We start from the raw sequence: 26,318 nt of genomic DNA on the forward strand, positions 1-26,318 counted from the left end.
TAAGAGATAAGAAACTTTTTAACCGTCTACGGTGGCTACACAAGGGAAGAAACGGCTGACTTCCGGTAACGTAGCCTAAGCTTAAATGATATCCTTTTGCGAACCATGTGGCTATTCAGAGGGTCGATCAAATTGTATTGTCATTATGGTTCCACAGTCAAAATGGCTGCAGTTTGGCAAGCTCTTACAAGAGAGGTTCAGTGGAGGAAAAGCGCAAGAGTATTTCTTTAACAATGATGAGAAGAGAGACTGAACCGAGCTCACTTTATTTATTCTGTATGAGCACAGAGACGGCACGGTGAATTACAGAACATGGAAACGCGAGAGCGAGGGAGGAAGAAGAGGAAGGGGGGCAGGAGGAAGGCAAGAGACTTCAAAGAGAATTTGAACATTTTTGTAACAGTCTCTGCAAAGCCTGTTATCTCTCTCTCTCTCTTTCTCTCTCTCTTTCTCTCTCTGTCTCTTTCTATCCCTCTTTCTCTCTCTCTCTCTCTCTATCACTCTCTCTCTCTGTTTTCTCTCTCTCTCTCTCTCTCTGTCTTTCTATCACTCTCTCTCTGTTTTCTCTCTCTCTGTCTCTTTCTATCACTCTCTCTCTCTCTCTCTCTTTTTTTCTCTCTCTCTGTCTCATGACAAAGACCTGCAAGATTTCTGCATGCCCATTTCTCTTTTTTTTTTTCTTTCCATCTGCAACATTTGCATTTTTATATACATTTCCTTCGTTCTGTATCTCTCACAGACTCTGGCTTTACTTCCCTCTCCATCCCTCTGTCTTGCCCCTAAAAACAATGAAATGAAGCAGGGTGACAGACATTTAAGGCAGAATTCCGATTATTTCTCCCAAGTACATAAATATAAAGTGTATCGTTAAAGAGAGAAGCTCTCGGATTTCCCAAACCGTCACCGTTTCTTTTCCCAGCCTGAGATAAAAGGGCCAAAGGGATTCGTCTGCTCAGACTCTCTGTGATTGGCCACTAGAAAGAAGGTCATGGAAACGCCACCCTCCGATTGGCTCTCGGATTTTATCTGTATACACCGATTGGTGCAGAATGTCTTCTGTGAAGGCTTCTCGTGTTTGAGAGGGGGATTAGACTTCAAGATTGGACACAGTCCTGGAGAAATGCAGCTGTTCTACAGAGAGAAAGAGAATGAGGTGCAGGCATGAAGCGGTGTGAGAGAGAGACTGTGAGATACAGGGAGAAAGTCAGAAGGAGGACAGAGAAAGACTAAGACAATTAGAGTGGTGGTGGCAAGACGGTGAGCGATATGAACAAACTGGGAGACGCCAAGAGAAAGCAGAAGGAGAAACAGATAGACAGACAGACAGACAGACAGAAACCAAGAGACCCAAAAAGAATGTGCCTGAAGCAGGGAAAAGACTGAGAGAAGGACAGAAGGACACAGAGCTGAGAAAGTGAGAGAGAAGAGAAAGTTAGACGCAAGCAGGAAAGCTCGTGACCACCGGTGACATAGAGAGAGAGACAGTAGCAGGAAATTTAGGAGATGGACAAAAAACTGGAGAGAGAAATTCAGAAACAAGGAGAGAGACAGAAAGAGGGAAGGCATGTAAGACAGAAAGAGAAATAAAAAAAAGTTGATGGAGGGAGAAGAAGCATGGTGAGAGAAAGGCACGTGTGAGAGTGAACGAGTGAAGCTGAGAGATAGAGAGGGATGGTAGTGATAGACTGAGTAAGAGAGACAGACAGTTGTGGTGAATGGGGATCTCTCTCTCTCTCTCTCTCTCTCTCTCTCTCTCTCTCTCTCTCTCTCTCTCTGACCCCTCCCACTCTACAGAGTGTAGAGCTGAAGATCAGCAGTTTGTCTTCTAACACCTCAGTGTGTCTCCATGTTTCCAGCTGTGTCTCATGCATTTGGACACTTCACACACACACACACACACACACACACATTTCCTTGCGGCTTCACACATCTTCTGAGCGACATGGAGTCCACGTTTTGGCTGAAGACGACCTCTGTTGGCTTTTCTACTAAACCCACAACCGTTCTCCAGATCTTTTCTTCTAAACGAATCGACCTCCAGTTTCGCCAGTGACATTTTCGGCTTCTTATCTCTGTCGCTGTGGACTTTTACTTATTAAAAAAAACAACCGTTCATTCTCCAAAGGTTTGGACAGACAGGATGGGATTTGTGGGTAGGTCCTGAGTGTAGCGAGTCGAGCGCACGCAGAGACACAATCTGCCGCGTGTTTTGGGGTTTGAGGAGCGAACATGGACATGATGACTGCGTGTTGGAGGGGACAGGTAGGGCCGAGTACCAGGGGACGCGAGAGGACCGGAAATCCACCTGTCAACTTGTAAAAAGATTCTTATTCAATACACAATGTTCCTGCTGGTGTGAAGGTATTTTGTGTGTGTTTGTGTGCACATTGTCCATGTGTGTCTGTGTGCTAACGTTGTTCTGTGTTTGTAGGAGGAGCAGGCTGCCAAAGCAAAGGCGGAAAAAATTCGTGTGGCTCTGGAGAAAATTAAAGAAGCGCAGGTCAAAAAGGTGGGTGTGCGTGTGTGTGTGTGTGCGTGTGTGTGTGTTAGGGGAGGGTTTGTGGGGTTCTAGGGTCTGCCGATACTACAATAATATCATATTCTGCGGTACCTAACAAAGAGCCAGAGCAGCCACATGGGGAAATTTTCTAAATGCAATTTTTTAACCAAAAAAATCAAACTGATTAAAAAAGTGAATGAGTTTTTTTTGTATCTAGACGGAATAATCATAACGTATCGCTGCTATTTAGTATGCATTTATATAAGTATATCGAACTGTCTTATCTTTGTTTTGTTTTTTTTTAAATGTGCTTTTTCCTTGAGGTTTTATACATTGGGGTTTTATACATCTTTAGTCTGACTGAATGGTTTTAACACGGCTTTAAATAAGCTTTTAATACCGAGTTCTACTGTATTCTTTACCATGCGATGATACGTGTACCGAAAGCCTTCATATAAATGGGGTGTGTGTATGCTTTCATTTCAGCGGTGACAAAAACTCACCCTGTTTTATACACAGTTCATAATGACAGACTTTGTCCATGTCTTAAGCTCCATTTGTTCTTAGTATACAAGCAAATATAACTTCTTGTGATTGGACCACAGCGGGCTATAAACGCACACAAAGAACACGTCCCGGTTTACGTATTATCCTATTAAATAGAACAGGGATATTACTTCTGACAGCAAATTACACAAATGGTTTGTGTTTTATTTTATTATTTTTCTCCTCCCGCCATATTCATGTCTGCAAAAACGAGCCGTTCTTGACAATTAGGAAGTAAAATAAGATAAAAATCTTGGCGTCGTTCAGATCCAGAGTGTGTTATACCTCCAGCACAATATAATATTCTGCCCTTTATTTGCCAAGTCCACAGATTTCCCACAGTGCAACACTTAAAGGGTGTGTTACGGATTATAATAAGATTAATAAGAGGATCTCCTTTAAGTGTACCATCAAAGGAAATTTATATAGCATTATATAGCTTAATAGTTTATCTTATTTATTTATTTTAACAAAAATTAAATCCTTAATGCCATCGATTAATGCAAATGAACGTTTGACTCAGCCATAATTAAGCCCAGTCTTTTCTCTTTGGGGTTAAATTGGATAATTCATCAAAATCTATGGCAGTAATTGAGCAAGCTGAGCTTAAAAAAAGGCATATAATCCATCAGAATATCATAGAGCTGTATATGTGCTGCCTCAACGCTGCTCCGCATGTCGCAGACAGACGAGAGGAGAGAGCGTGCTAGAAACTAGGTCAGAGTGAGTGCTGGGGGTTTAGTAACAGTAGAACACCACTGAGATTGACACAGCAATACGTGTGTTTTATTTAGTTGTTTTTTTTTGTATCGGGGTTCACACACATCCTGGAAAACCTGGATTAAATTTTCAGTCACGGAAATACGAAATGTGGCGCTTTCTGCCGACAGCTGACAAATTAAAGGAGAAAATCTCAACGTCATCAGTGTCTACTAAGGTGTTCGGTCACCACACGTATCCGTAATAGATTCAGTGCACCTTTGTACGTCTTTCGGTTCTGGTGACTGCGAGCAACATTGCATAAGATAATTACATTATTTTTATCCTCTTTAAACCACCGGTCAGTCTGGAAGAAACCACGACCATCAGGGAATTTTTACGAATTTTTCTAGCCTACTAGGGGCAATATATTTATCTGAATAAATACCCCACCTACATGTTGATATCACAGTATATAGTGATCTGAAACCCATTACTGCTCTCTAAGATGCTCTGAGTGTTTGTTTATCAACATCTCAAATTTGAAGGTGTTTATCTTCAACCACTAAAATTCTCTGTGAGGTCATCATCATCTTGCACTGAAAGACGACAGAGTCCTGAATCTTAATAGAGACTTAATAATAATTCCTTGTTTATACTGATTGAAAATGTTCCGTAAATAGATTTTTAAGCTGAGTAGAACTAGGAAGAATCTTGGCGAATTGTTTACATGCTTTCTTTCCACCTGTCCGTCACAGCGACTAGCCGATTATGAGCTCGTGTAGATGGAAGAGGGCAGATGTATATTAATGGAGACTCAGACAAGACATTTAAAGGCCACTATATAAGCGAGTGTGGTCTCATTACACCAGTATGAAGAGCTGAATGACACCAGACACACATTCACGCTAATGAACACACAGAAGCTCAGTGTGCTGAATGAGCCTCTGTTACGCCTCTGTTTCTTTATCAGCACTTTATAAGCAAACAATGATGCAGCCAGAATACTGGAGCCTGTGGAGCTCTGTGTTTACTCTGACGAACAAGTGCGAGTTTTAAACAACTTTCCATATTCTTTAAAGAATAGTTTATTAGCAGTTTATTAACTGATTTTTGCAGTCTAGGTTTGTCGAAGCGAAGTTTTTTTGTTGTTTTGTTTTGTTTTGTTTTCTCCATTCCCATTTTTTACCAAACGGATCTAGTTAATTTTATGCCTCACGGCAGAGATTTCTGTGCTGGCATGAATTATTTTCTTACAGTTATTTATAACAGATGTACTTGCATTGCCAAAATAAACGTCAGAGATAGGCAGCTTGTTACTAGACCGAAATCTGTGGGGTTTGTGTTTTTAACTAGATTCAGCTAACTTTCTTTCACCCATGCTGTCTCTCTCTCTCTCTCTCTCTCTCTCTCTCTCTCTCTCTTTCTCCTTTAAATGTACTTTCACAAACTCTAAAATTATCCAGTTTTTAGAGAATAAGTGCATCACTGTTTCAGAATGATTTTATCCAGTTCCCACTTCATACAAGAGGGTGAAGGCTAAAGGCTACTTTCTAGATATGTGAATATTTCTGCTGCTCCCTGTTCCATAGCTGGTGATCCGTGTGCACATGTCGGACGAAAGCTCGAAGACGATGATGGTAGACGAGCGGCAGAGTGTTAGGCAGGTGCTGGACAGCCTGCTGGATAAGTCCCACTGTGGATACAGTCCCGACTGGGCTCTGGTGGAGACCATCACCGAGCTACAGATGGGTACGTGTTCTTATCTTGTTGTCACCTTCTAAGCTGTGGTCTGGAATAAAGAAGGGAGAGAACCAATACCAGGCTGAACTCATCGGTTAGATCTAGAGCCAGTGGAAGTGTTGGTGAAAAGGAGAATAGTGTCCAGATAGCTGTTGTGGATAACCGCTATCCTGCTACTTGTTCAACTAACGTGTAAAATAAGTGCTTTATGATCACTACACAACTCACTTCCTGTGATTCTGGGGTTATAAAAGGGCCGTCAATGAAACCGTATATCTTACTGTGTCCAATATATTTAGCACTTAATCTTTAGTTGCCTTATAAAAAAGCCATTTCACTTAAATGTGAAAAAGACACAGCAGCACAAAATAATAAATAGAAATATAATAATTGCCTCTGGCTGTAGTAAATTTCAGTTCAGGTTCTCATTATCCCTCGGCTTTCAGAGCGTATTTTTGAGGACCATGAGAACCTGGTGGAGAACCTGCTTAACTGGACCAGAGACAGCCAGAACAAGCTCATGTTCATCGAGCGTATTGAGAAGTATGCACTCTTCAAGAACCCACAGGTGAGACCTTCAAATTTGACACCTGATGTGTGCAAGACTCGCTCTCTTTATCCATTTCTATACGTCGCACTCGCCTGTCTGGTTTCTGATGTTTTCCAGAATTACCTGCTGGGGAAAAAAGAGACATCTGAGATGGCTGATAGAAACAAGGAGGCACTGCTGGAGGTCTCTGTTTCTCACACACACACACACACACTTTTATTACTATTTAATAACAGTATTAAGCTGAACTAATTTTACCGATACTCACATACTACTAAAAAGCATCCATCCTCATATCAACAGAACCCATCCTCTTGTTTTGGATCTATTAATGCACTGATTGTGTTGGTTCTGGATGGTTGACATTGAATGTGTTTTGTAGGAGTGTTTTTGTGGTGGCTCCGTATCAGTGCCTGAGATTGAAGGAGTGCTCTGGCTAAAGGATGATGGGAAAAAGTCATGGAAGAAGCGATACTTCTTACTACGCGCATCTGGGATTTACTTTGTGCCGAAGGGCAAAGCTAAGGTGTGTGTGTGTGTGTGTGTGTGTGTGTGTGTGTGTAGTTTAGCACATATTTTACTGCTCATTATTATAAGTGTGTGTGTCTAAGGGACAGTGAACCAAATGAGTTCCTCTGTGGTATTTCCTGTTTATGGATCCACTTAGCATAGTGTAAAACATATGCTGCCTGTTACTGTGTCTGTCTACTTTAACCCTTTGAGAATATATACACATACATAAATCTTTTTTTTTTTTCTCGAAGCACAGCCATGCTTACCTCTCTTTTACTCTGAGATCACTTCAGGGTGTAGTTTTTCTTTAATGTATTTTATATGTTTACGTATCCCTAGTGTGATGTTACTTTCACAATTAATAATTATAATGGAGTAATATAAAAGAGAATGACATCATTTTTTTTTTTATTGGTTCTCCTCTAGGCCTCTAAAGACTTGGTGTGCTTTCTGCAACTGGATCATGTGAATGTTTATTATGGACAAAACTACCGGAGCAAGTATAAAGCCCCCACTGACTACTGCCTTGCCCTTAAGGTGTGTGTGTGTCAGGGGTGTGGGTGTGTGTGTGTATGTGTGCGCGCAAGAAACCTCATTCAATGCCAGTATCCTTTATCCTGTTCTTCAGAATTAAGCTTAATCTATGGTTGCCTGTAAATTATCCCTTAGGTTTGACAATGAAACATCCTTCATAATAATCATTAGTCCTCTATTTCAGCTCCCTCACAGACTGTCGTATATCAGAGCCATCTGAGTGCTTGACAGATATCGTACCATTTAGCTGTTATTAGTGTTGGTCACCTAAAAAATTGAAAACATTTATATCGCATTTCAACATAAGGTTTTAAGTTAAAAATAATAATAAATGTAAAAAATAAACAACACGTGTTGACAGTCTGGATCAGATTTATCGACCGCTACTCAAGCAGAAATACAAAGGTGATGCTAATTTGAGACCATTAATGGTGTTTTTCAAAGGGGATGAATAATAAATTGAAGGCCACAGGCAGCAAACAATGCTTTATTTTTTATATGAACTTGGATGAGCAGCATCAGTATTGTGACTAGTGAAGATTATAAAATATTACCCCAGGAAGATTATTTATAACTTTTATTGCACATCACTTTCTACAAGACCAGCATTCAAGTAATTAGGTTTACCAGTCTGATTAATCAGTAATTTATTGTGCAGTGCCATCACATCACGTTTGGCTGTGTGTGTCTTGGAGCTTGCATTGGTGTGAAGTAGTCATATTCCTGCCCTCTGGTGGTAGCTGTAGGTAGCGTATCATCAGAGATATTTTGGAAATCATGTCTGTCGTGGTAACACCCTGGACTGTCCCCACAGCATCCACAGATTCAGAAGAAGTCTCAGTACATCAAGTATCTGTGCTGTGATGATATCAGGACCCTGCACCAGTGGGTTAACGGGATCCGGATTGCTAAGGTAAACTATTTGCTTTTAAGCTCATGCAGCTCAGACATGTCATGCGTTTTAATATTTAACCAGATCCATGTTGATTGCTGCTTGGGAATTTAATCAAGCTTAATAGAATAATGTATATGAGTCTTCATAAGCTGTGTGTGCATGTGTTTTTTTGCAGTATGGGAAGCAGCTGTACCTGAACTATCAGGAAGCTATGAAACGCACCGAAGCCGCCTACGACTGGTCCTCTCTTTCCAGCTCCAGCATCAAGTCTGGCACCAGCTCAGTCAGCAACCCTGGTGTGCCACCTACAAAACATCATCCCTCACTGTGACTTATTAAGCTCTAACTTGATAGTGTACAATGCGATTTTATAAATTTTCCCTGTTAAAACTGATCTGATTGTACCTGATTAGTACAGTGGTACAGAGAAGAAAAATCACCACCTACAAAATAATCACATTTTGTTGCCTTGCAACCTGAAATGAAGAAGGACACTATGTTTGTTTTATCCAGCTGTATTCAGCAACAGGCTTGAAAAAAAAAAAAAACATAATCAGTGCCTTGAATAAACGATCGCCTCCTTGTAGGCCTCCTGTACCCCTTTTCCACCGGAAAGAACCGGGTGCTGGTTCAGAGCTAGTGCTGGTGCTGGTTCAAAGTTGGTTCCACTGGCGAACCTTCTAAGAACCGGTTTGCCTTTCCATCGGTTAGAGAGCCGTCACAGAGCCGAGTCTGACGTCACTGTATACGTGTCACGTTACACAGCAACTTTAGTGCAGCAGCGGCAAATACAAACACAACAATGGCGGATGTTACTTTACTGTTAATGCTCATGGCTTTGCGAACCTACATTGGCATCCAAACGCGTCGAATCCAACGTGTACGTGCAGCTCCATGTAATCTGTATAAATGTTGGTTGTAATCGAGAAAGTACATAACGTTATTTTATTATTAACACAGAAAAAAGTTAGCCTTAGCATGTAGCTACTTACTATCATGTGTGCTGATAATGTATCATATCGCGGTAAAGTAAAAGTGTATTAAACATTAGTATACTTAAGGTATATTATCAAATGCGCTAACAGTAGCCCCGCCCCCAGCCCCGCCCACAGCCCCTGACACAAGCGGTTCTTAAGTCTAGACCAGCAACGTTTTGGTGCTACTTAAGAACCACTTTTCCTGGTCCAGAGCCTGTGCTTTGGCTGTCGAAAAAGAAAAAACTGGTTTTAAATTAGGCTCCGAACCAGCACTCAAACTGCCTCGGTGGACAAGGGGCATTGGTAGCCTCTCTGACTAGTGTTTTTCTTGCTCTTCCATCCAGTTTGGTGGGAAGTCCTGATCCAGAGAGGGTCTCAGTTGTACTAAACCTTGCACTTCTTAATAGTAGACTTGTTCTGATTGTACTTTTTTCAGAGTATGCGATAAAGTTTCGATAGCTTTGATTTAAGGAGGCTTAGTATTGCTGGTTTTTCATGATTCTTGATCTTTCTGTCCTTGTAGAGTCACAGTCCAACCATTCGAGTCATACAGACAGTGGGGTGTCAGATGGCACCTCGTCCACACATGCACGCTCGCAGAGTGTTGTCAGCTCCATCTTCTCCGAAGCCTGGAAGAGAGGCACGCAGATGGAGGAGAGTACCAGAGTGAGTTTTAAATGTCTAGTATAAAAAGCTTTGCACTCCTGTGTACTGTTTTCTAACACCATCACCTAACACTCCTTGGCTTCACTCCAGTTTTTACCTTTTGCCAATAAACATTTATTGCTTAATTCCCCAAAAGCATATGTGTGTGTGTGTGTGTGTGTGTGTGTGTGTGTGTGTGTGTGTGTGTGTGTGTGTGTGTGTGTGTGTGTGTGTGTGTGTGTGTGTGTGTGTGTGTGTGTGTGTGTGTGTGTGTGTGTGTGTGTGTGTTAGTTTCTCAAAGCATGAAACCAAATTCTTCTGAGTACATTTTACCTCTGCTGAGCTCCAGAATTACTGGCATATACATATGTGGTTGATGTTTTAATGTATTTGTGGTTCATTTGCTTATCTCACAATCAAATTTGAGAAAATTGGTAGAAAATTGCAAATTTCTACCAATAATAATGGAACTTGGAATATGTCCATTGAGTCGAACATCATAAAACCATTTTTTTGTATATTTTCCCCTCAGACAAGACCAGAGTCAACACGTTCAAGCCACTCTATCCACGGTGTCCATGGTGGCCACTCCAGCCATGCTCACTTTAACACACTCCATTTGGCACAGCAGCAGCATACAACTGCCTCAGTACATTTACAGCAGCAAGTGCAGCCTCAGTCAAATTCCGTGCCACACCCACATGTGCATCCAGCCTCACATCCTTTTGGTAGTGTTACTCAAGCTTCAGTTCAAGCTCCCGTCCCAGCTCCCGTCCCGCCTGCTCTAGCTCCTCCTCAGCACTCTCCATCTCCACCCAAGATCTTTCCAGTTGCACTCCAGTCCTCCAGTCCAGTTCTGTCCCAGCCCTCTCTTTCTCCATCCAAACTTTCACCAGTTCTGCCCTTGCCCTCTCCAGTTCTGGCCCAAACCTCTCCGGCACCTCCACCACCACCACCGCCTCCGCCACCCCCTCCTCCTGTCTGTGTCCATCACTACTCGGGTCCTCATATTTTTGCCAAATATAGCACCATCAACCGCCTGAAGAATGCCTCTCAGGCTGCTAAGCCACACCCTCAAGCACAGCAGGTACTTCCAGTACCATCCTCTCAACCTTTGAAGCCTCTCATCAACAATATACCACCAGGAGCAAATGTACCACCCCCACCACCTCCTCCTCCACCAGCAACCATGCCTGCTCCAGGTTCAGCCATGGCTGTACTGAAACTTGGTCCCCCAAGCCCAGCCACTCAGCCACTGTTTACCCCACCATCCCCACCACTGCCGTCTCCACCTCCAGCATCCATCAAATTCCAACATATTCCACCTCCAACAACAACCCAGTCCCAACCTCTACCCCCACCTCCACCTCAAGTACCCATCCAGTCTCACCCTCTACCCCCACCTCCACCTCAAGTACCCATCCAGTCCTACCCTCTACCCCCACCTCCACCTCCAGCACCTATCCAATCCCACACTTTTCCCCCACCTCCAGCACCTGTCCAATCCCACTCTTTTCCCCCACCTCCAGCACCTATTCAATCCCACTCTTTTCCCCCACCTCCAGCACCTGTCCAATCCCACTTTTTTCCCCCACCTCCACCTTCAGCAACTATTCAACCTCACGCTTTTCCCTCTCCTCCAGCACCTATCCAGTGTCATCCTTTACCACCTCCACCACCACCACCTCCAGCACCTATCCAATCCCACCCTCTTGCTCCGCTTCCAGTATCTATCCATTCCCAGCCTTTTCCTCCACCTCCACCACCAGCCCCTTTGCAATCTGAAGCGTTTCCGCCTCCCCCACCTCCAATGCAAGCCAACAGCCTGCCTCCTCCACCACAAACAGCCCCACCTCCATTAACTTGCAATGGCCTCAAACACATTCTGGCCCAGAAGTTCCCTAAAGTACCCAGGGATGTGTCTCCTCCAGGCTGTCAAACTCATTCACCACCACCTCCTCCACCTCCTCCACCACCACCACCTCCCACTCCTCCCGCCCCTCCTCTCCCACCTCAGCAGCCTTTTGCGACAGCACCACCACCACCCCCTCCACCACCCCCACCATCTGCCCCAGGGCCACCTCGGGCATTGCCTAAAACTTTCGTTGGAGGATTTCCACCCCAGACTTCACCGAAACCATCAGGTGTTTCCATGCAGATGTCTCCAGTTGCTTCTCTTCTAACAGGTCCTCCACCACCTCCTCCACCACCTCCACCCCCACCTGCATCTGTAAAAATGCATGCACCAGCTACATTGCCCAAACAGCAGAGCATCACTAAGACGATGCCCCATTTGAACCAGACCTCCACTACATCATCTTTAGTCAAACAGATTGCCAGCCAGTTTCCGGGTGCTGTTCCCATAGTGGCCAACCATGTAGAGGGTCACAAACCCCCGCTATCAGCACCTGCAGTTAAGACTAAACCAAAATGGCAACCTGGAGGACAAGTTCAGCAACAGCAGCGTTCACCTGAGTTTCCACCACCACCTTCAGATACTACACTTACTTTTCCGCCACCACCACCCCCATGTCCACCTCCACCAGGTCCAGCACCACCACCTCCACCACCACTTCCCCCTGCACAGTTAAGTTCTGCAGTGAAGGCTCCCTCTGGATACTATGGAGGTAGCAAGAAGCCTCCCCCTACCCCTCTACGCAACTCCAGTGTCAAGTCCGATGAATACCAGGAGTCCATCCGAAATCTAGTGGGCAAGTTCAATCCCAGCTCAGTGTCTTCTGCTTCATTGTCTTCTGGTTCTCCTTCCAAGGACTCCTATGCTGGACCACCTGCACCACCTAAACCTGGCAAGCTTAACTTGGCCAACTTACCACTGGCTTTGCAGAACAGAGTAAGTCAAAACCAGCAGAGCAACACACATTGTCCCTCCCATGCCAAAACTGAGAATAATAGCTTTCCTCCTCCTCCTCCTCCTCCTCCTCCTCCTCCTCCACCACACATATCTAATCTCCCACCTCCACCACCATTACCAGGGACCCCAAAAGTAGCTGTGGTGAACCCCCAGCCCCAGCCTGCTTGGAGCAAGAACTCCCTGAAGAAGACAGCACCTGCTACATCTATACGGCGCAACAATACAACTCCTGAGCCTCCACCACCATGCCCACCTCTGCAGGGAGCAGCACCTCCAACTTCTCCAAAAGGAAGTACTCAACCAAACTTTCTAGAGGACTTGCACCGGACACTGAGGCGCAAGTCTTTGAGAAACTCTGCAGCCAAGATGGACCCTGTGGCCACCATGGATGACATGGTACTGCCTCCACCTCCTCCAGAGCTTCTTGACCAGCAGAGACTTAGCGGGAGTGGATATATGTCCAATAACATCTCTGGCTATGCAACAATAAGGCGAGGCCCACCGCCTGCCCCACCTAAACGGGACAACAGCACCAAATTGACAAACTGAGAGTACTGGACTACCCTTGGATGTTCCTTATAGATTCCACATACAGGGATGTGGATAAATAGCAATCAGTATAACTGGCTTTTAAACAATATTTGACTGCGGATGAGGGAGCAAATTACTCTCAGCTTTAATATGCATTGGTGCACCCTCTATCGAATTCATTTTCAAACTATGACATGAAGGAAATCTCTGCAACATACTGGTACTGCATGGACATAAAAGTGAAATTATATCAAGAATACAAAAGCTGGTTTGTTTTTGGGTGGTTGAATGTCAGGAATTATAGCTAAATCACAGGAAGGATTCATTTTGCCTTTGTTTTTTATATAAATTTATTTAAATATATGAAGACTTTTTTTATTTTAGGATGAAGTTGTTAAGGAGGTTGACCATGATTGAGAAAGTAGTAAATGTTGTGTTTTTGAATGTGCTTAGCATTCTTTAGGGGTGCTTGCGTATTTTCAAGAATGTTAGTGGAACCTCTTTCAGTGATATTAGTAGCAAACAGAAAACAGTCTAAAAAATTGAGAGAACAGTTGAGAGAAATTATTTGGGTGGAAAAAAATATCAAAATAAGCCTGTCATATAAATGAAGAGACTTGTGAGATATTTTGAACTTGTCTGAATGATCTACTAATTCACATAAATTCAGTATTTTACTGTACAGTATCGCCTGCTTTAATCATCTGTTTCTGGTCACGCCGTCTTATGTCAAGAATTCAGGCATCCTACTTCAACCGGCTTGGTGTGTGTCGTTCATGTCCTGTAACTTGGGAACAATGTCCTACCTGAAGGCTACTTATGGTCTCATCCTTTAGCAGGGAGCAGTCAGTGAACAGTACTTTTTGTACAGGCATGTCAAAATTGTTTTAATGTTTTGGTTAAATTACCAGTGGGATTTTTTTTTCGAGTGTCCTTATTACAACATCTCTGCTGAATAATGATACTCAGAACTGGCTAACAACATAAAATCAGACAACACAATAGCTCTAACTGAGCAGCAAATGACTATGCCATATATGTATAAACATGTATTACCCTACAGAACCATGTATTCCACTTGGAAGGACATCTGTGTTTTTGAAGGCTGAATATTCAACAATATGTTTCTTTTTAAGTTTTTTGATGATGTAAACATTAAATTATTAAAGTTAATTATCCAGTCTTAAACATCGGGAGCACCATAAATTCTTCTCTTAAATGTTCACAAATTATTGGCATTAATGTAATCATCTTGTATGTTTTATAGAACCTCCTGAAATTTATTGCACCTGCACCTACACAAAATTTTAAAAGTCCTAAAATCTCCAGAGCCTGTACTCCATTTTTCTTCACTTTTTACTGTTAAAACAAAAGGATGTCGTTATTCCAGATGGTTGCTCATATAATCTTCACGTGGAGGAGGATCAGAGCTTGGAATCACAGTCGAAGGTACAGGGTCTGTAACAAAGGTTAAGGTTAAGTAGCAGGTTTGAGGGTGGATCAAAACTACTTAGATTTTTATGACTGGTTTATAATATCAAAGGATTATTAACATGAATGTACTGCCTTTATATTCTAAAGATTTCCTTATGGTTAATTATGTTAATTAATTAGTTAACCTGTTTGTTTGTTTGTTTTTTACTTTTCATTTTAGAAACCAGATCATACTGTCATTCATGGTATCCATTTTAACACTAGAGCATGCTGCAGCAAACACACTCAGGGAAAGTGTGCATAGAGCGATGTGGTGTGAAGAGTTGCTCAAATCTGACATTAAAATATGCATAAGCATAACTAGTATAACAATTTATTTCTACGTTTATTTAAGACACTGTTGAGTTGCTTTTAAATTCACAAGTTTAGTATGCATGGTATGCTACAGTAGGGCACGGAACATGAATTTTCATACCTCTATGTCCAAGGCGATTTGGATCATAGTGCCATCCGGTCCACACCTGAAACGAGTTTATTTAACTTGAATTTTGGACCCGACAGGACAACATGCTCAGTGTTTGGTATAAGACGTCACAGTGCTTATATATAGATCTCTCAGGTATGGTATTTAAATACAGTCTTCTCTCACTTCTCACTCACCTCTTCACTGGACTCGGAGCTAGAACTTTGTGCCGTGTTGCATTTAAGTGAGATAATATTAGTGAGTCTTTCATACAAATGTGTTCGGATGTGGCAGCCTGCCTCCGACTGGACACAGCAGAAGGGATGAAGAGAAAGAGGACAAAGATTATGGTTGAAATAAAATAATTAAAGCAGTGAGTCTGTGATTTTTTTTTTTGACAAATGTTATGCAAGCGCGAAGTAAACTGGGCTAAAACTTCAGTTCTTTCACTGAATTTGTAGTTCCAAACTTTCAGTTTCTTTGAATTTGCTTGGACAGACTCTGTTGGCATGGTACCAAATAGAGGTCAACTATGTAGAGTTCACAGGTTTTTCGTCACTTATCATTTCGCAACTACACACACTGTACTTTTGCAAATTGTAACACTTAAAATCTCTTCGCTTTTCTTTTTAAAAGGGTAGATTAGTATACTATACATGTATACTGATTCACAGATTTTGGTTCACGATTGGCCTTAAAGATGTAATTTGCTCTCAGCTATTGCACATAATTAAATGTCCTCGAAGCATGATGCTGATGTACAAAACAAGAAATGCTAAAAAGACTTCGTACTGAAGCTTAGTTCCAAATTTTAAGGACAGCCGTGTCTGCAGACTGGAGAATAGTCATCGGTTCATGAATCCCATTTTTAAATTTAATTTTATTTGCACTCACAGGTGAGGGTTTTCTTAGGGATACTGTCGATTCATCCATAAATCATGTTAGATTTATATAAGCAGTACAATAGACTAATATTTCTAAAAATAGTTTTACCAGCTGGTTAGTGTTAGTTCAAAATATAAGCATTTATAAAGATTATTTAAAATTCCACTCATGAATCCTTTTAGAATATCTAACCAAAGTCATGTGTGTTAAGTCATTCATAAAATGATGTCCATTGCTAACTAGCCATTGCAGTGAAGCAGTCAAGATTCTGGGCATTTATGGATATGACTTAAGCGAACCTGAAAGAAATCATAAGACCGATAAATGTTGGATGTTTTACTGCTACTGTAATTCTAGCCAGCTACAAGATGCTATCAAGCTCGCTTGAAAATAATCTTATGCTAGCTAAGTGGCTTACAAACACTTTGTAAAAGAATGTGTATAAATGAATGCCAACACTTTCTACTTTTAAGATTTTCACATATGAAGTAAAATGGGTTTTCTCTAAACTGAAATCTGCTGACAAACGCCTAAATTATGACAAATTGGGTGACTGATCTGAAATCTGTTTTATTGCTCTTCTCACAATAGTTCATAGTCAGAGCCTGATCAAAAGAGCTGGACCAGGAGCATGTATGCAAACAAATTTGTGCTTACCACGAAGAAGCCTCTACGGTACGCACAGCCCTGAGGGTCGATCCCAGAACCTTTACGACATTCCGTCTCCCTTATCCCGAATTTCAGCATCATATCATACATGTTTGTCCCTAACGGAACAACCTGAAGCAATGCGACAGAGAAAAACCTTCAATTGTATGCAGTATTTCTGACACACACACACTTTTCTTTAGCATCAGTGCACCAAGTAAAAGTTAAATCCATCAAAGCTAACAAGGGAATGTATTACAAGGCCTCTCGGAAAATGATTGATTTTATAGAAATATATCATTCAGTGTCTCATATATCTTGGTTGAATTTCATCACTGTGAATGTGCATGAAGTTAAAGGATTGATCACTTAATATGAACATGAGTATTTAGATATCTGCAGTAAACTGCACTGAATGACAAACAGAAGTTTAAGGGCACTTGTTTAATTCAGCCGGTTCATGATTGTGATTTTTTTTTTTTCCTCCAATATTTTCATGAACTCTTCAATTCAAGATATTTGTAAAAATTTCTCTTAATCTGCATAATTTGGGCTGGAATACTTTTCAGGTGGAAAAATTCATGTTTATTTATTTTTAATTCATGGTTATTCATATTTATTTGTAGTTCTATATTGTTCTATTGTTTGAAAACTTTGATAGTGAGGCTAAAGGACTGAAGTGTCACCGCAATCATCCTGACGAAAATAAATGAGCAATTCCACTTACCCTTGTAACAGAAGCCTTGGACACCCTGTAGAGGTGAGGCCGAGCGTAACGAGCGTTGATCTTGTCCAGGGCCATCCTCAGCGCCTCATCTGCTTTAGAACTCAGTTCAAAAAGAGGGAGGCCTGTTGAATGAAGATAATACTGTTTTTTAACCCAGGCTTCAAGTCTCTGTCTCGATCATTGGAAGCTACAATGGAAAATAGTTTGATATTCTAATGTCTGTTATATAATATTTGGCTAATTTTTCTTCTTGTACTGTAATTACTTAGTTATAGGTTTCATTGAATATGTTACTTGTTCTGTGTTTGAAAAAGCAGCTCAAATATAGATGTAAAAAAAAAAGTGTCTGCCTTATTTTAATCTATTGTTTGAACTTTCTCTGTCAATGTGCAAAGGTCATGAGAAACCAGCATAAAGGATAGAAATGCAATTGTAACTTTTTTTTAAAAGTTCTAATATTTCTCATATTCTTTTGTTTTCTTTAGTGCCTTTAAAATAGCTGGCCTCAGGCCTTCGTTCCAGGTTTTCAGGTGAGAAAACAAGACGGTGAAGGTCTATTTTTGTACCAACAGCTGAAACCTACAAGTAATGTTATTACTGTTCTCACTTGTTTGATCTGATCTGTACTCAGCTTATTAGATATAATCTATAAATGCTAATAGAATGGTCTATATCAAAGCAGAATGAATGAACTAAATAATTAATTGATTGATTGATTGTCATGGACCTGGATAAATTTACCAGTATACAGTACATATTGGAAGGAGCTGATTCAGGGTCAGCATGAATATGAAGATAAAATGCATACGCACAACTCACCTAAGCCTCCCAGAAACTGGAGAACCAGCACAAGCAGAACACAGAACCTCATCTTCATCTGCCAATCAAACAGAAGAGCTCGTAGCCAGTAGCACCTGTTGCTACCCTTAAATCTCCATAGCCCTCCTCTGGCTGCCTTCTATTTCACGAAAATTCAGCCCTACCTCACTTCCCCTAAACCACTCCCCTCAGGATGAACCACATCGATTCATATAACATTTAAATCTTTACATTTATTTTTCTGTGTTTCATTTCAAAGGAAAACAAAGTCATTCTGCTTTGTATCATTCACACACTGATGTTTCTGCTGTAACTCTATTGTAATATTGTAACTGTAATTTCTTTTGCCGGTCTCCCTAGGAGAAGGAAATAGGGTGCGTGATTGTTTTATTGGAATCAGACCCTGTATCCTCCTTTCCCAGTATGCCACTCTGTTTTACTTGGCCCCTCTCTCTTTTGTCTGGTCAGATAGATCAGGATCCATACTTCCTGGAACAGGCTTTCATTGCGCTGGTCTTATCACCACAACAGAACTCTGATCTAGGATCAGATTTACAATTTTATCTCCATTAGAAAAAAGCAGCATGTGGACAGTTGGAGCTCGATGCCAGACACTTGCAGAGTTACGCACAGGCTCAGAGACCTCTGATCGACATCTATGGCCATGGATGCACAAAAGGGGTTTATCCAACTGTGTAAAAGCTAACTGTACAGGATTATGTAAATACAGCCAGTACCTGGTACATAGGTTACTTTAAGAAGTGAGCTAATAGTATTATGTAACTGGACTATTAGGAATTATTGTGTAACATGAATAATAGGAATGAGTATTGTGTAACAGGCAATACATAAAGATTCTAAATTGCAAAGGAACTTTATGAAATATCTACAGCATTTAATACTGTAGAAATTTATCCTTGTAGGATTGGAAAAGCTCATTTCTGTTATTTTAAAGGATCTTTCCTGGTTCAGTTGCTGTACAAAATTATATATATATATATATATATATATATATATATATATATATATATATATATATATATATATATATACATATATATATATATATATGTATGTGTATATATATATGTATATATATATATATATATGTATACGTATATATATATGTATACGTATATATATATATATATATATATATATATATTTATATATATATATATATATATATATATATATATATAAAGTCTGTGATATTACAAATAAGAAAAGTGAAAGTTTAAATAACCTGGTTGTAAAATGCTAAGCACAAAATCTAAAAACTATTTTTACACTGCAATGTTTTGTATACAAGCATTCAAAATATTCAGTAAGTACATGTGCATCATAAATATCTTACATCTTTAATAAGGTATCTGAAACTAATTACAGTCCTGTTTAAAATGAAACAAAAACATACTGAAAAGACAGATTTTCCTCAAACCATTTATTGTAAATATTCTCATAAATTAGACTTATGATTCAAGGAAATACACTTTTTTTGGTCCCATGGTCCCAAAAATATCTAGCAATATCAGTCTTCGAATAAAAAAAGGAGAAGGTGCAAATTCACTACCATACAAGCTGTCTAACTTAACCGAAGAGAAAAGCAGACGTTTTGAAAAGACGGCCTCTGACCCAGGCAGGAACGAGACAAAACGAACTAAGACAAAGGTAAACATGAAGATGCAAAGTGTGAGAAAGCGAGAGACAGAACTGTGTTTTGAAACAAAACAAACAGTCGGCTTGTTTGTTTACGGTTTGCTCACCGGACTCTAGTCACATCAGCTTCACCATGCCAAGTGTGCTGGAAAAATTCTCTGTTACAGAGGGCAGTTTTAATTTTTTTTTTATTTACTTATTTTACATTTCGGTTTTTATCTCTTATTTGAGGTCAGAATTAGATCAGATGAAAGCAGCTTATTTGTTCGACTAAACTTATGAAAGTGGGTTTTGTGAGCTTGGAAGGTCGAGCATGTATTCTAACTTAAAGCTGAAAACACGACTCTCTTTAACCACAACACAACTCTAAAGTAAAGTCCAGGAGGATTTTTACAGGGATGCTGAATGCTCATGAACAAGCCTGCGCTAACACTTTTAAATTTTACGTCAGTACTAACGAGCTCTGAATCACATCCTCCAATCCTCCCTTCATAAATTTTCTCTCTCCAAAGTGCCCATCAGAGGTTCCATGGCTGCCAAGAAGGATGCCTCAAACTCCCGGTCAGAGAAGCGGCTGACAGACTGCCGCGCCCGGCGCCGGATCTCCAGTCGTGCTGCGTGTGTCATGGCGAAAATTCGCTCAATGGCATCAGCGTAACCTTCATCATCATCAGCCAGAAAACCTGTGATTCCACCATCATATGAAACAACAATATCCAGCATAGGACCACCAGACCTGTGAGCTAGGATCACCGTCCCAGCAGCCATGCACTCAACCACACCTGAGAGACAGAAACAGAGAGGAAGGAGAGGAATGAGAGATCATCTAAATGGAGCTCAAATGTAAAGATACATCTTTATTTTCCCAAACCAAGATATTAATAATAAACATGTAAAAATAACCGATAAAACTAACTGCCACATGCTTCATTTACTATTTACAAGAATCTAGAATCAAACTGTATTAAAAAAACAAAACTATATTTAACATGATATTTATCACTTGTGATCATTTCTAATCAAAAAAACACATTAATCTTAAGAAATAGAACATACGCTATATATTTATGTTGTTATCTGTTTAATATAAAAACAGAACAAAACATCAAGATAGTTAAAGTCTCCAAATATTGCAGGAACTGTGCTGATTTGCAGTGAAAATTCAGTCTATTTCCAGTTGGACGTTATTTTATAGTATTTACCAACATATCTGCTGAAAATGTTGATATTTCCAGTCACTTTCCTTCATTTCCAAACCTTTACTTTGACCATATAACAGACCTTTAGCCATGTTTTAGCTAGCTACTTAGTTAGCTTCTGTTATTTGCTGGCTTGTTTGTTTCCAAGCAGCTTAACAACAGCATTTACATGAACCACAAGTGTAAACATGTAGAAAGCAGAAATTCTCTCACACAGGTATATAATCGAGTATCCGTTTCTATTAATGTTTTTTCTCACCGATGCCAAAATGTTCGTTCCACATGGTGTGCAGGCCAATTGTAGCATCCACTAACTCCTTCTTCAGTTCCTCAAACGAGATATTCAGTTTAAACTCCACCCTATCGGCCACGCCCAGCTCCTGGCACAGCCCCCTCAGCATCAGCACCCTCTCCTCATCTTCCTGATTCCGACATCCACCAATCAGCACCAACTTCACCATCTCCCTCCTGCCTGGTTGTCTGTCCAACAATTTCCGGAAGGCTCTGACCTGCAGTCGGTGGTCCTTCTCCGGTCGAAACTGGGCCACCGATACTATGGAGTGGCACTTCTGAGCTCCGTCTTTGTCCTCTTCTTCCTCCAGGGGGATGTCAAGGAAAGCCTGGACGTCGCAGGGAGGGTAGACGATGCTGGTGCGGTTCGGGGCACGCCACAGTGCCAGGATGTGACCCAGTGTCCAGGTGGAGTTGACCATGATCATGTCACTGCAGGAGCCAACGAGACCGTACAGCAGGGCAAAGGCGCAGTAATACACCACCTTAATGGCACTCAGGAAAGGGTTATTACTGATGTAGTCTGCGTTGTTGAACCTAGTCGTGGAAAGATTTCAGATATACATCATTATAATTAAAACAGGACTGATCCGGGTATGATTAGATTTTACTTCAATTTATTCTCACAGATTATCAAAGCTGTCAGAGCGAGTACCTGGGGTTTCTGTCACGGACTACAGACAGCATGTCTGTGCTGATGGTGGGATAGTGCACATAACTCGCCACTCTGCATCCACCTAGGTAACGGAAGACGGGCAGCGTGAAGGCGTAGCCCATGGAGTCGATATAGAGATCAGGAGTAAAGGCAACGAGTGCCTCCCAGCCAAGGATAAGTGAGCCGACACTCTGCCCCAGCAGGGTGAAGTGGGGATAAATACTGGCCTCTACCAAAAGCCGATGTTTCAGGAAGATAAAGCGGACTGGGCGCGGCAAGCGGATGTTAAAGCGGCGACGAGCACCATCCACTATCTGCTCACCTGTAACACCCTGATCACCTGTGTAAATGACAAAATCCACATCCGGGTACCTGCAGTAAAGGGATATATGATTAATGTCCTCTGTTCTGGCAGGCGCTACAGAACTTTGCTTACTAAAACTGCCAGACACAGGAACAGTTTCTTTCCCCAGGCCCTTTATCACCCTGATTAACAACTCACCATAATTATATTCCCTGCTTCATATCTATAAGTAATGCATTATCAGATCTGTCAGTCATCACATCATCCGTATACGTTACACACACTACTGCTGCTGTATGTTGTACAAAAAGCATAATATTGCACAATACTGTTATTTGCACTTCTCACACTTTATGTACATAACTGATCAGTCATATATTCTGTATTCATATTTAATACTCATAATGTCTATTGTATCACATCTGCATTGTCTTGTATAGTCTGCATTGTCTTGTACAGTCTGTATTGTCTTGTATAGTATAGTGTTATTTATGTCTGTACTTTTGAGTCACAAACAGCTGGAACCAAATTCCTTGTGTGTCAACACACTTGGCCAATAAACCTGATTCTGCTGTACCAACGATGTGTTCTATTGAGTTTTACACTATAACTAAAATAAAGAGACTCAGCTCTAGAGTAAAGCTAAAAAACAACCCAGCTTCAGTTTCATGTGATGGCTGATTATCAAATTTATTGTAAAGGAGAAACTGTGCAGCTTTTTGGCTGAACTATCTATGTCCAGTCCAGTGTGGGTCTAGGTCTGTGTAGGTCAATGTCTCTCAAGCAACTCGACAGTTGACTGATCTAGGAGCAGTTCTATCCGTACAGATTACAGTGTTTACCTGCATATACACAGCTGAAACCTGAGCCTAGATCAGCACTCTGCTTACAAACACTGCATGGATTTGTCCTTGACAGTATTTGCTTTGCGTCTCAAATACTATACTCCAACATACAATTCTAAGTATTGTTAAAATGTTTATGAGTCAAGCCCAAAATATTATTAACTCTAAATCTATAGTTAGTTATTGACTGATATCAACTTGTTTTAAAGCTTGGTTGCTAATCCCAGTCCTGGACAACCAACAGTTCTTTTCATGCACAAACAACCTAAACCACCTAACAAACTAGTGAACTGTGTGGCTGGTCCTTGAGGACTGGAGGTCGATATCTCTCATCTGGACACATTTTATCCAAATTAATTCACAAAATCTTAATAAAAAGGCCCTAAGAGTCTTTACTCATGCATTGATCAGAGGCACTTACTCTCTGAGATTCTAACAGTGAGATGTGCAAAAACTAATGCAGCCTGATATTTAAATGTCATCACTGCTCAGTCCTCTGTGTTAAATTCACTCTTGAGGGCTTATAGCCTTGATCAGTTGCTCATGCAAACTCAAAATCATGCAAACTCAAATCAACACGGATTTTCTGCAGATCCTTGTCCTGTGACATCATCACAACACGCATCCCAACACATCACGTGTGTGGAACATGAGTACAGCTACCACAGAAAGTCATTAGGTGTGTTACATTAATTAAGTGCATCTCCACTGGTAGGAGATTAAAATAATTCTGTGTTTGTAATTAAAAGCAATTCAAGTATTTTTCAACAAAAAGCTTTTGGAAATTTTTGAAGAAAAAAAACAAAACTACAAAATAATTTTTGGCCCCAATGATCCCAAAAACTCAGTGAAATCCTGGAGGAACTGTTTTAATGCCGTTTCAGCAGATTACATGCCAGATTAAGACTGCAGTTTTCACTCTAGTACAAACCTGCCCTGCAGAGCTCTAATGGCACACCAGAGCACTCTTTCTCCTCCACCTCCTGCATTACAATAGGGGTGAAAAAAGGCGACAGCGGGTCGTCCATCTCGATCTCTGCGTGCTTTCCTCCTCCTGCGCTGAAGCCACGCTCGAATCCCCATGATGAACAGGAACAACACTCCGGTCAGCAGGAAACATATGAAGAAGCATTGCAAGAGCAGCGAACACAACAATCTGCATCAAACACACAGGGTAAGAAGAAGGAGTTTGACTAAAATCAGTGGAACTACAATAATACACTAATGCAAACATAACATCACAGTTCATCGAATAAACCCAAAGTCCTAATGAGGAGAGCATCACAGGAACATCAGCGAAATTATTACACCCTGTAAGCAGTCAATCTTCTTTGCCATGATGGACCATGTAATAGTTCACTGCAATTTTCAGGAGTTTAATACTCATCCCGATCAATCACCCTGATTAACAACTCACCGTAATTATATTCCCTGCTTCATATCTATAAGTGCTGCATTATCAGATCTGTCAGTCATCACATCATCCGTATATATTACACACTACTGCTGCTGTATGTTGTACAAAAAGCATAATATTGCACAATACTGTTATTTGCACTTCTCACACTTTATGTACATAACTGATAAGTCATATATTCTGTATTCATATTTAATACTCATAATATCTATCACATCTGTATTGTCTTGTATAGTATAGTGTTATTTATGTCTGTATTGTCTTGTATAGTATAGTGTTATTTATGTCTATATTGTCTTGTATAGTGTTATTTATGTCTATATTGTCTTGTATAGTGTTATTTATGTCTGTATTGTATAGTATAGTGTTATTTATGTCTGTATTGTCTTGTATAGTGTTATTTATGTCTGTATTGTATAGTATAGTGTTATGTCTGTATTGTCTTGTATAGTATAGTGTTATTTATGTCTGTATTGTATAGTAGTGTTATTTATGTCTGTATTGTCTTGTATAGTGTTATTTATGTCTGTATTGTATAGTATAGTGTTATTTATGTCTGTATTGTATAGTATAGTGTTATTTATGTCTGTATTGTATAGTATAGTGTTATTTATGTCTGTATTGTCTTGTATAGTATAGTGTTATTTATGTCTGTATTGTCTTGTATAGTATAGTGTTATTTATGTCTGTATTGTATAGTATAGTGTTATTTATGTGTGTATTGTATAGTATAGTGTTATTTATGTCTGTATTGTATAGTATAGTGTTATTTATGTCTGTATTGTATAGTATAGTGTTATTTATGTCTGTATTGTATAGTATAGTGTTATTTATATCTGTATTGTCTTGTCTTGTCTTGTATAATGTTGTTTATGTCTGTACACAAACAGCTGGACCCAAATTCCTTGTGTGTGTAAACACACTTGGTAAATAAACCTGATCCTGAGACACAGATGATGGTAAACTAACCGTGAAACTGTTGTTTACAAAAGTACAAAATCAGAGTTTAAACGAATTTAACGCTAATTATTTTCGTTTCTATAAAAAAACATTACCCTTTGTATTTAAAGTTTAAAACGGTGTTTTCACCTGATTAAATGACACAAACAGATAGACAAGTGATCCTGCCCAGACATCTTGGTAAGAAACGACAACACAGCATATACACTTCCTGGTTTCGCTCTTCTTCTACGGCTTGTTTTTAAACGCGTGTAAGAATGTCACTCCGGACTGTGCGTTAGCGCCACCTGCAGGGCGAGATTAAGCATGTATAGAAAATGTAATGTTTATTAGATCATTTACAAATATCTGTCTAATTTGTATTTTCTTGGGAAAGAGACTCCAAATGGATTAAATATATATGTGGAAACAAATTGTATGGGGGAAAAAAGTTTATTTTATGTTTAATAATATTCTCAGTATTTAGGTGTTATTTATGTTCATTTGTGTCCTGCTTTAGTTACTAATCAATCAGTTTAAGAGTGAATTCAACACAGTGGACTGAGCTGTGATGGTGTATTTAAATATATACATATGTGCAAAATGTTTTTCTCTGAGGCAGGAGAGCAAAAGTTTAACTAGTAAGGTCAACATGACCAAATCAATACCGATCCCTGTCTCACTATTGCACAAGTGTGTTATAAGCCAACAGACCAAAGATGAGACGTCTGATTTTATTATCCATTTTAATATGTTTTCATTGCATTCTGAAAAAATGTTTATGCTCATCAGAACAGTAAGTAACTTTTTCACACTTTGACGTTTCTTCCTACATGCTGTTTTACAAACCTGGTCATTCTTATTCTCTCCTGTAGATAATACCGACCACTGAGAACCGGACTACGAGTTGTTTGTGGTTTTGCGAGAGCTTTGCTTGTAGAATTCAGTCTGAAAATGTGCAGTTAATGGTGTGAGAGTGATACGAACGTGTGTATTTGTGACAAGAAGTTTCACAGGCAAAGTTCATA

General features: G+C 40.3%; 4 protein-coding genes across 10 annotated transcripts in view; 2 read left to right on the forward strand and 2 right to left on the reverse strand.

Annotated features, from left to right (window-relative positions):
- Positions 1-14,178, forward strand: part of raph1b (Ras association (RalGDS/AF-6) and pleckstrin homology domains 1b) — a 39,464-nt gene extending 25,286 nt beyond the window's left edge. For 4 of the 7 annotated variants that reach the window (XM_060860951.1, XM_060860953.1, XM_060860954.1 and 1 more), the window contains 10 exons: positions 2,432-2,509; positions 5,338-5,497; positions 5,935-6,056; positions 6,156-6,221; positions 6,421-6,564; positions 6,978-7,088; positions 7,900-7,998; positions 8,156-8,276; positions 9,481-9,623; positions 10,135-14,178. In XM_060860951.1, coding sequence (XP_060716934.1) covers positions 2,432-2,509; positions 5,338-5,497; positions 5,935-6,056; positions 6,156-6,221; positions 6,421-6,564; positions 6,978-7,088; positions 7,900-7,998; positions 8,156-8,276; positions 9,481-9,623; positions 10,135-13,023 — 3,933 coding nt within the window. In that variant the 3' untranslated portion in view covers positions 13,024-14,178. Of the gene's footprint in view, positions 1-708; positions 2,263-2,431; positions 2,510-5,337; positions 5,498-5,934; positions 6,057-6,155; positions 6,222-6,420; positions 6,565-6,977; positions 7,089-7,899; positions 7,999-8,155; positions 8,277-9,480; positions 9,624-10,134 lie in introns of those variants that run through there. The other 3 variants (XM_060860957.1, XM_060860952.1, XM_060860958.1) reach the window with 3 other exon arrangements.
- On the reverse strand, positions 13,866-18,139 carry spp2 (secreted phosphoprotein 2). Its single transcript, XM_060860959.1, has 6 exons — positions 17,982-18,139; positions 17,163-17,284; positions 16,445-16,567; positions 15,100-15,207; positions 14,915-14,960; positions 13,866-14,463 (listed from the first exon to the last, which is right to left on the reverse strand). The coding sequence occupies exons 1-6, from the start codon at positions 18,037-18,039 to the stop codon at positions 14,387-14,389; spliced, it is 534 nt and encodes a 177-aa protein (XP_060716942.1). The 5' UTR covers positions 18,040-18,139; the 3' UTR covers positions 13,866-14,386.
- Positions 18,140-19,429: 1,290 nt separating this feature from the next.
- On the reverse strand, positions 19,430-25,569 carry alg11 (ALG11 alpha-1,2-mannosyltransferase). The gene is made up of 5 exons (XM_060860638.1): positions 25,441-25,569; positions 23,866-24,090; positions 21,786-22,157; positions 21,099-21,667; positions 19,430-20,422 (listed from the first exon to the last, which is right to left on the reverse strand). The coding sequence occupies exons 1-5, from the start codon at positions 25,485-25,487 to the stop codon at positions 20,130-20,132; spliced, it is 1,506 nt and encodes a 501-aa protein (XP_060716621.1). The 5' UTR covers positions 25,488-25,569; the 3' UTR covers positions 19,430-20,129.
- Positions 25,570-25,927: 358 nt separating this feature from the next.
- Positions 25,928-26,318, forward strand: part of cpb2 (carboxypeptidase B2 (plasma)) — a 7,906-nt gene continuing 7,515 nt past the window's right edge. Inside the window, exon 1 of the mRNA XM_060860874.1 lies at positions 25,928-26,086. Within this exon, the coding sequence (XP_060716857.1) occupies positions 26,010-26,086 (77 nt within the window). The 5' untranslated portion in view covers positions 25,928-26,009. The remainder of the gene's footprint in view (positions 26,087-26,318) is intronic.

The sequence above is a fragment of the Tachysurus vachellii genome, chromosome 24, assembly GCF_030014155.1.
Source record: "Tachysurus vachellii isolate PV-2020 chromosome 24, HZAU_Pvac_v1, whole genome shotgun sequence".
NCBI lineage: Eukaryota > Metazoa > Chordata > Actinopteri > Siluriformes > Bagridae > Tachysurus > Tachysurus vachellii.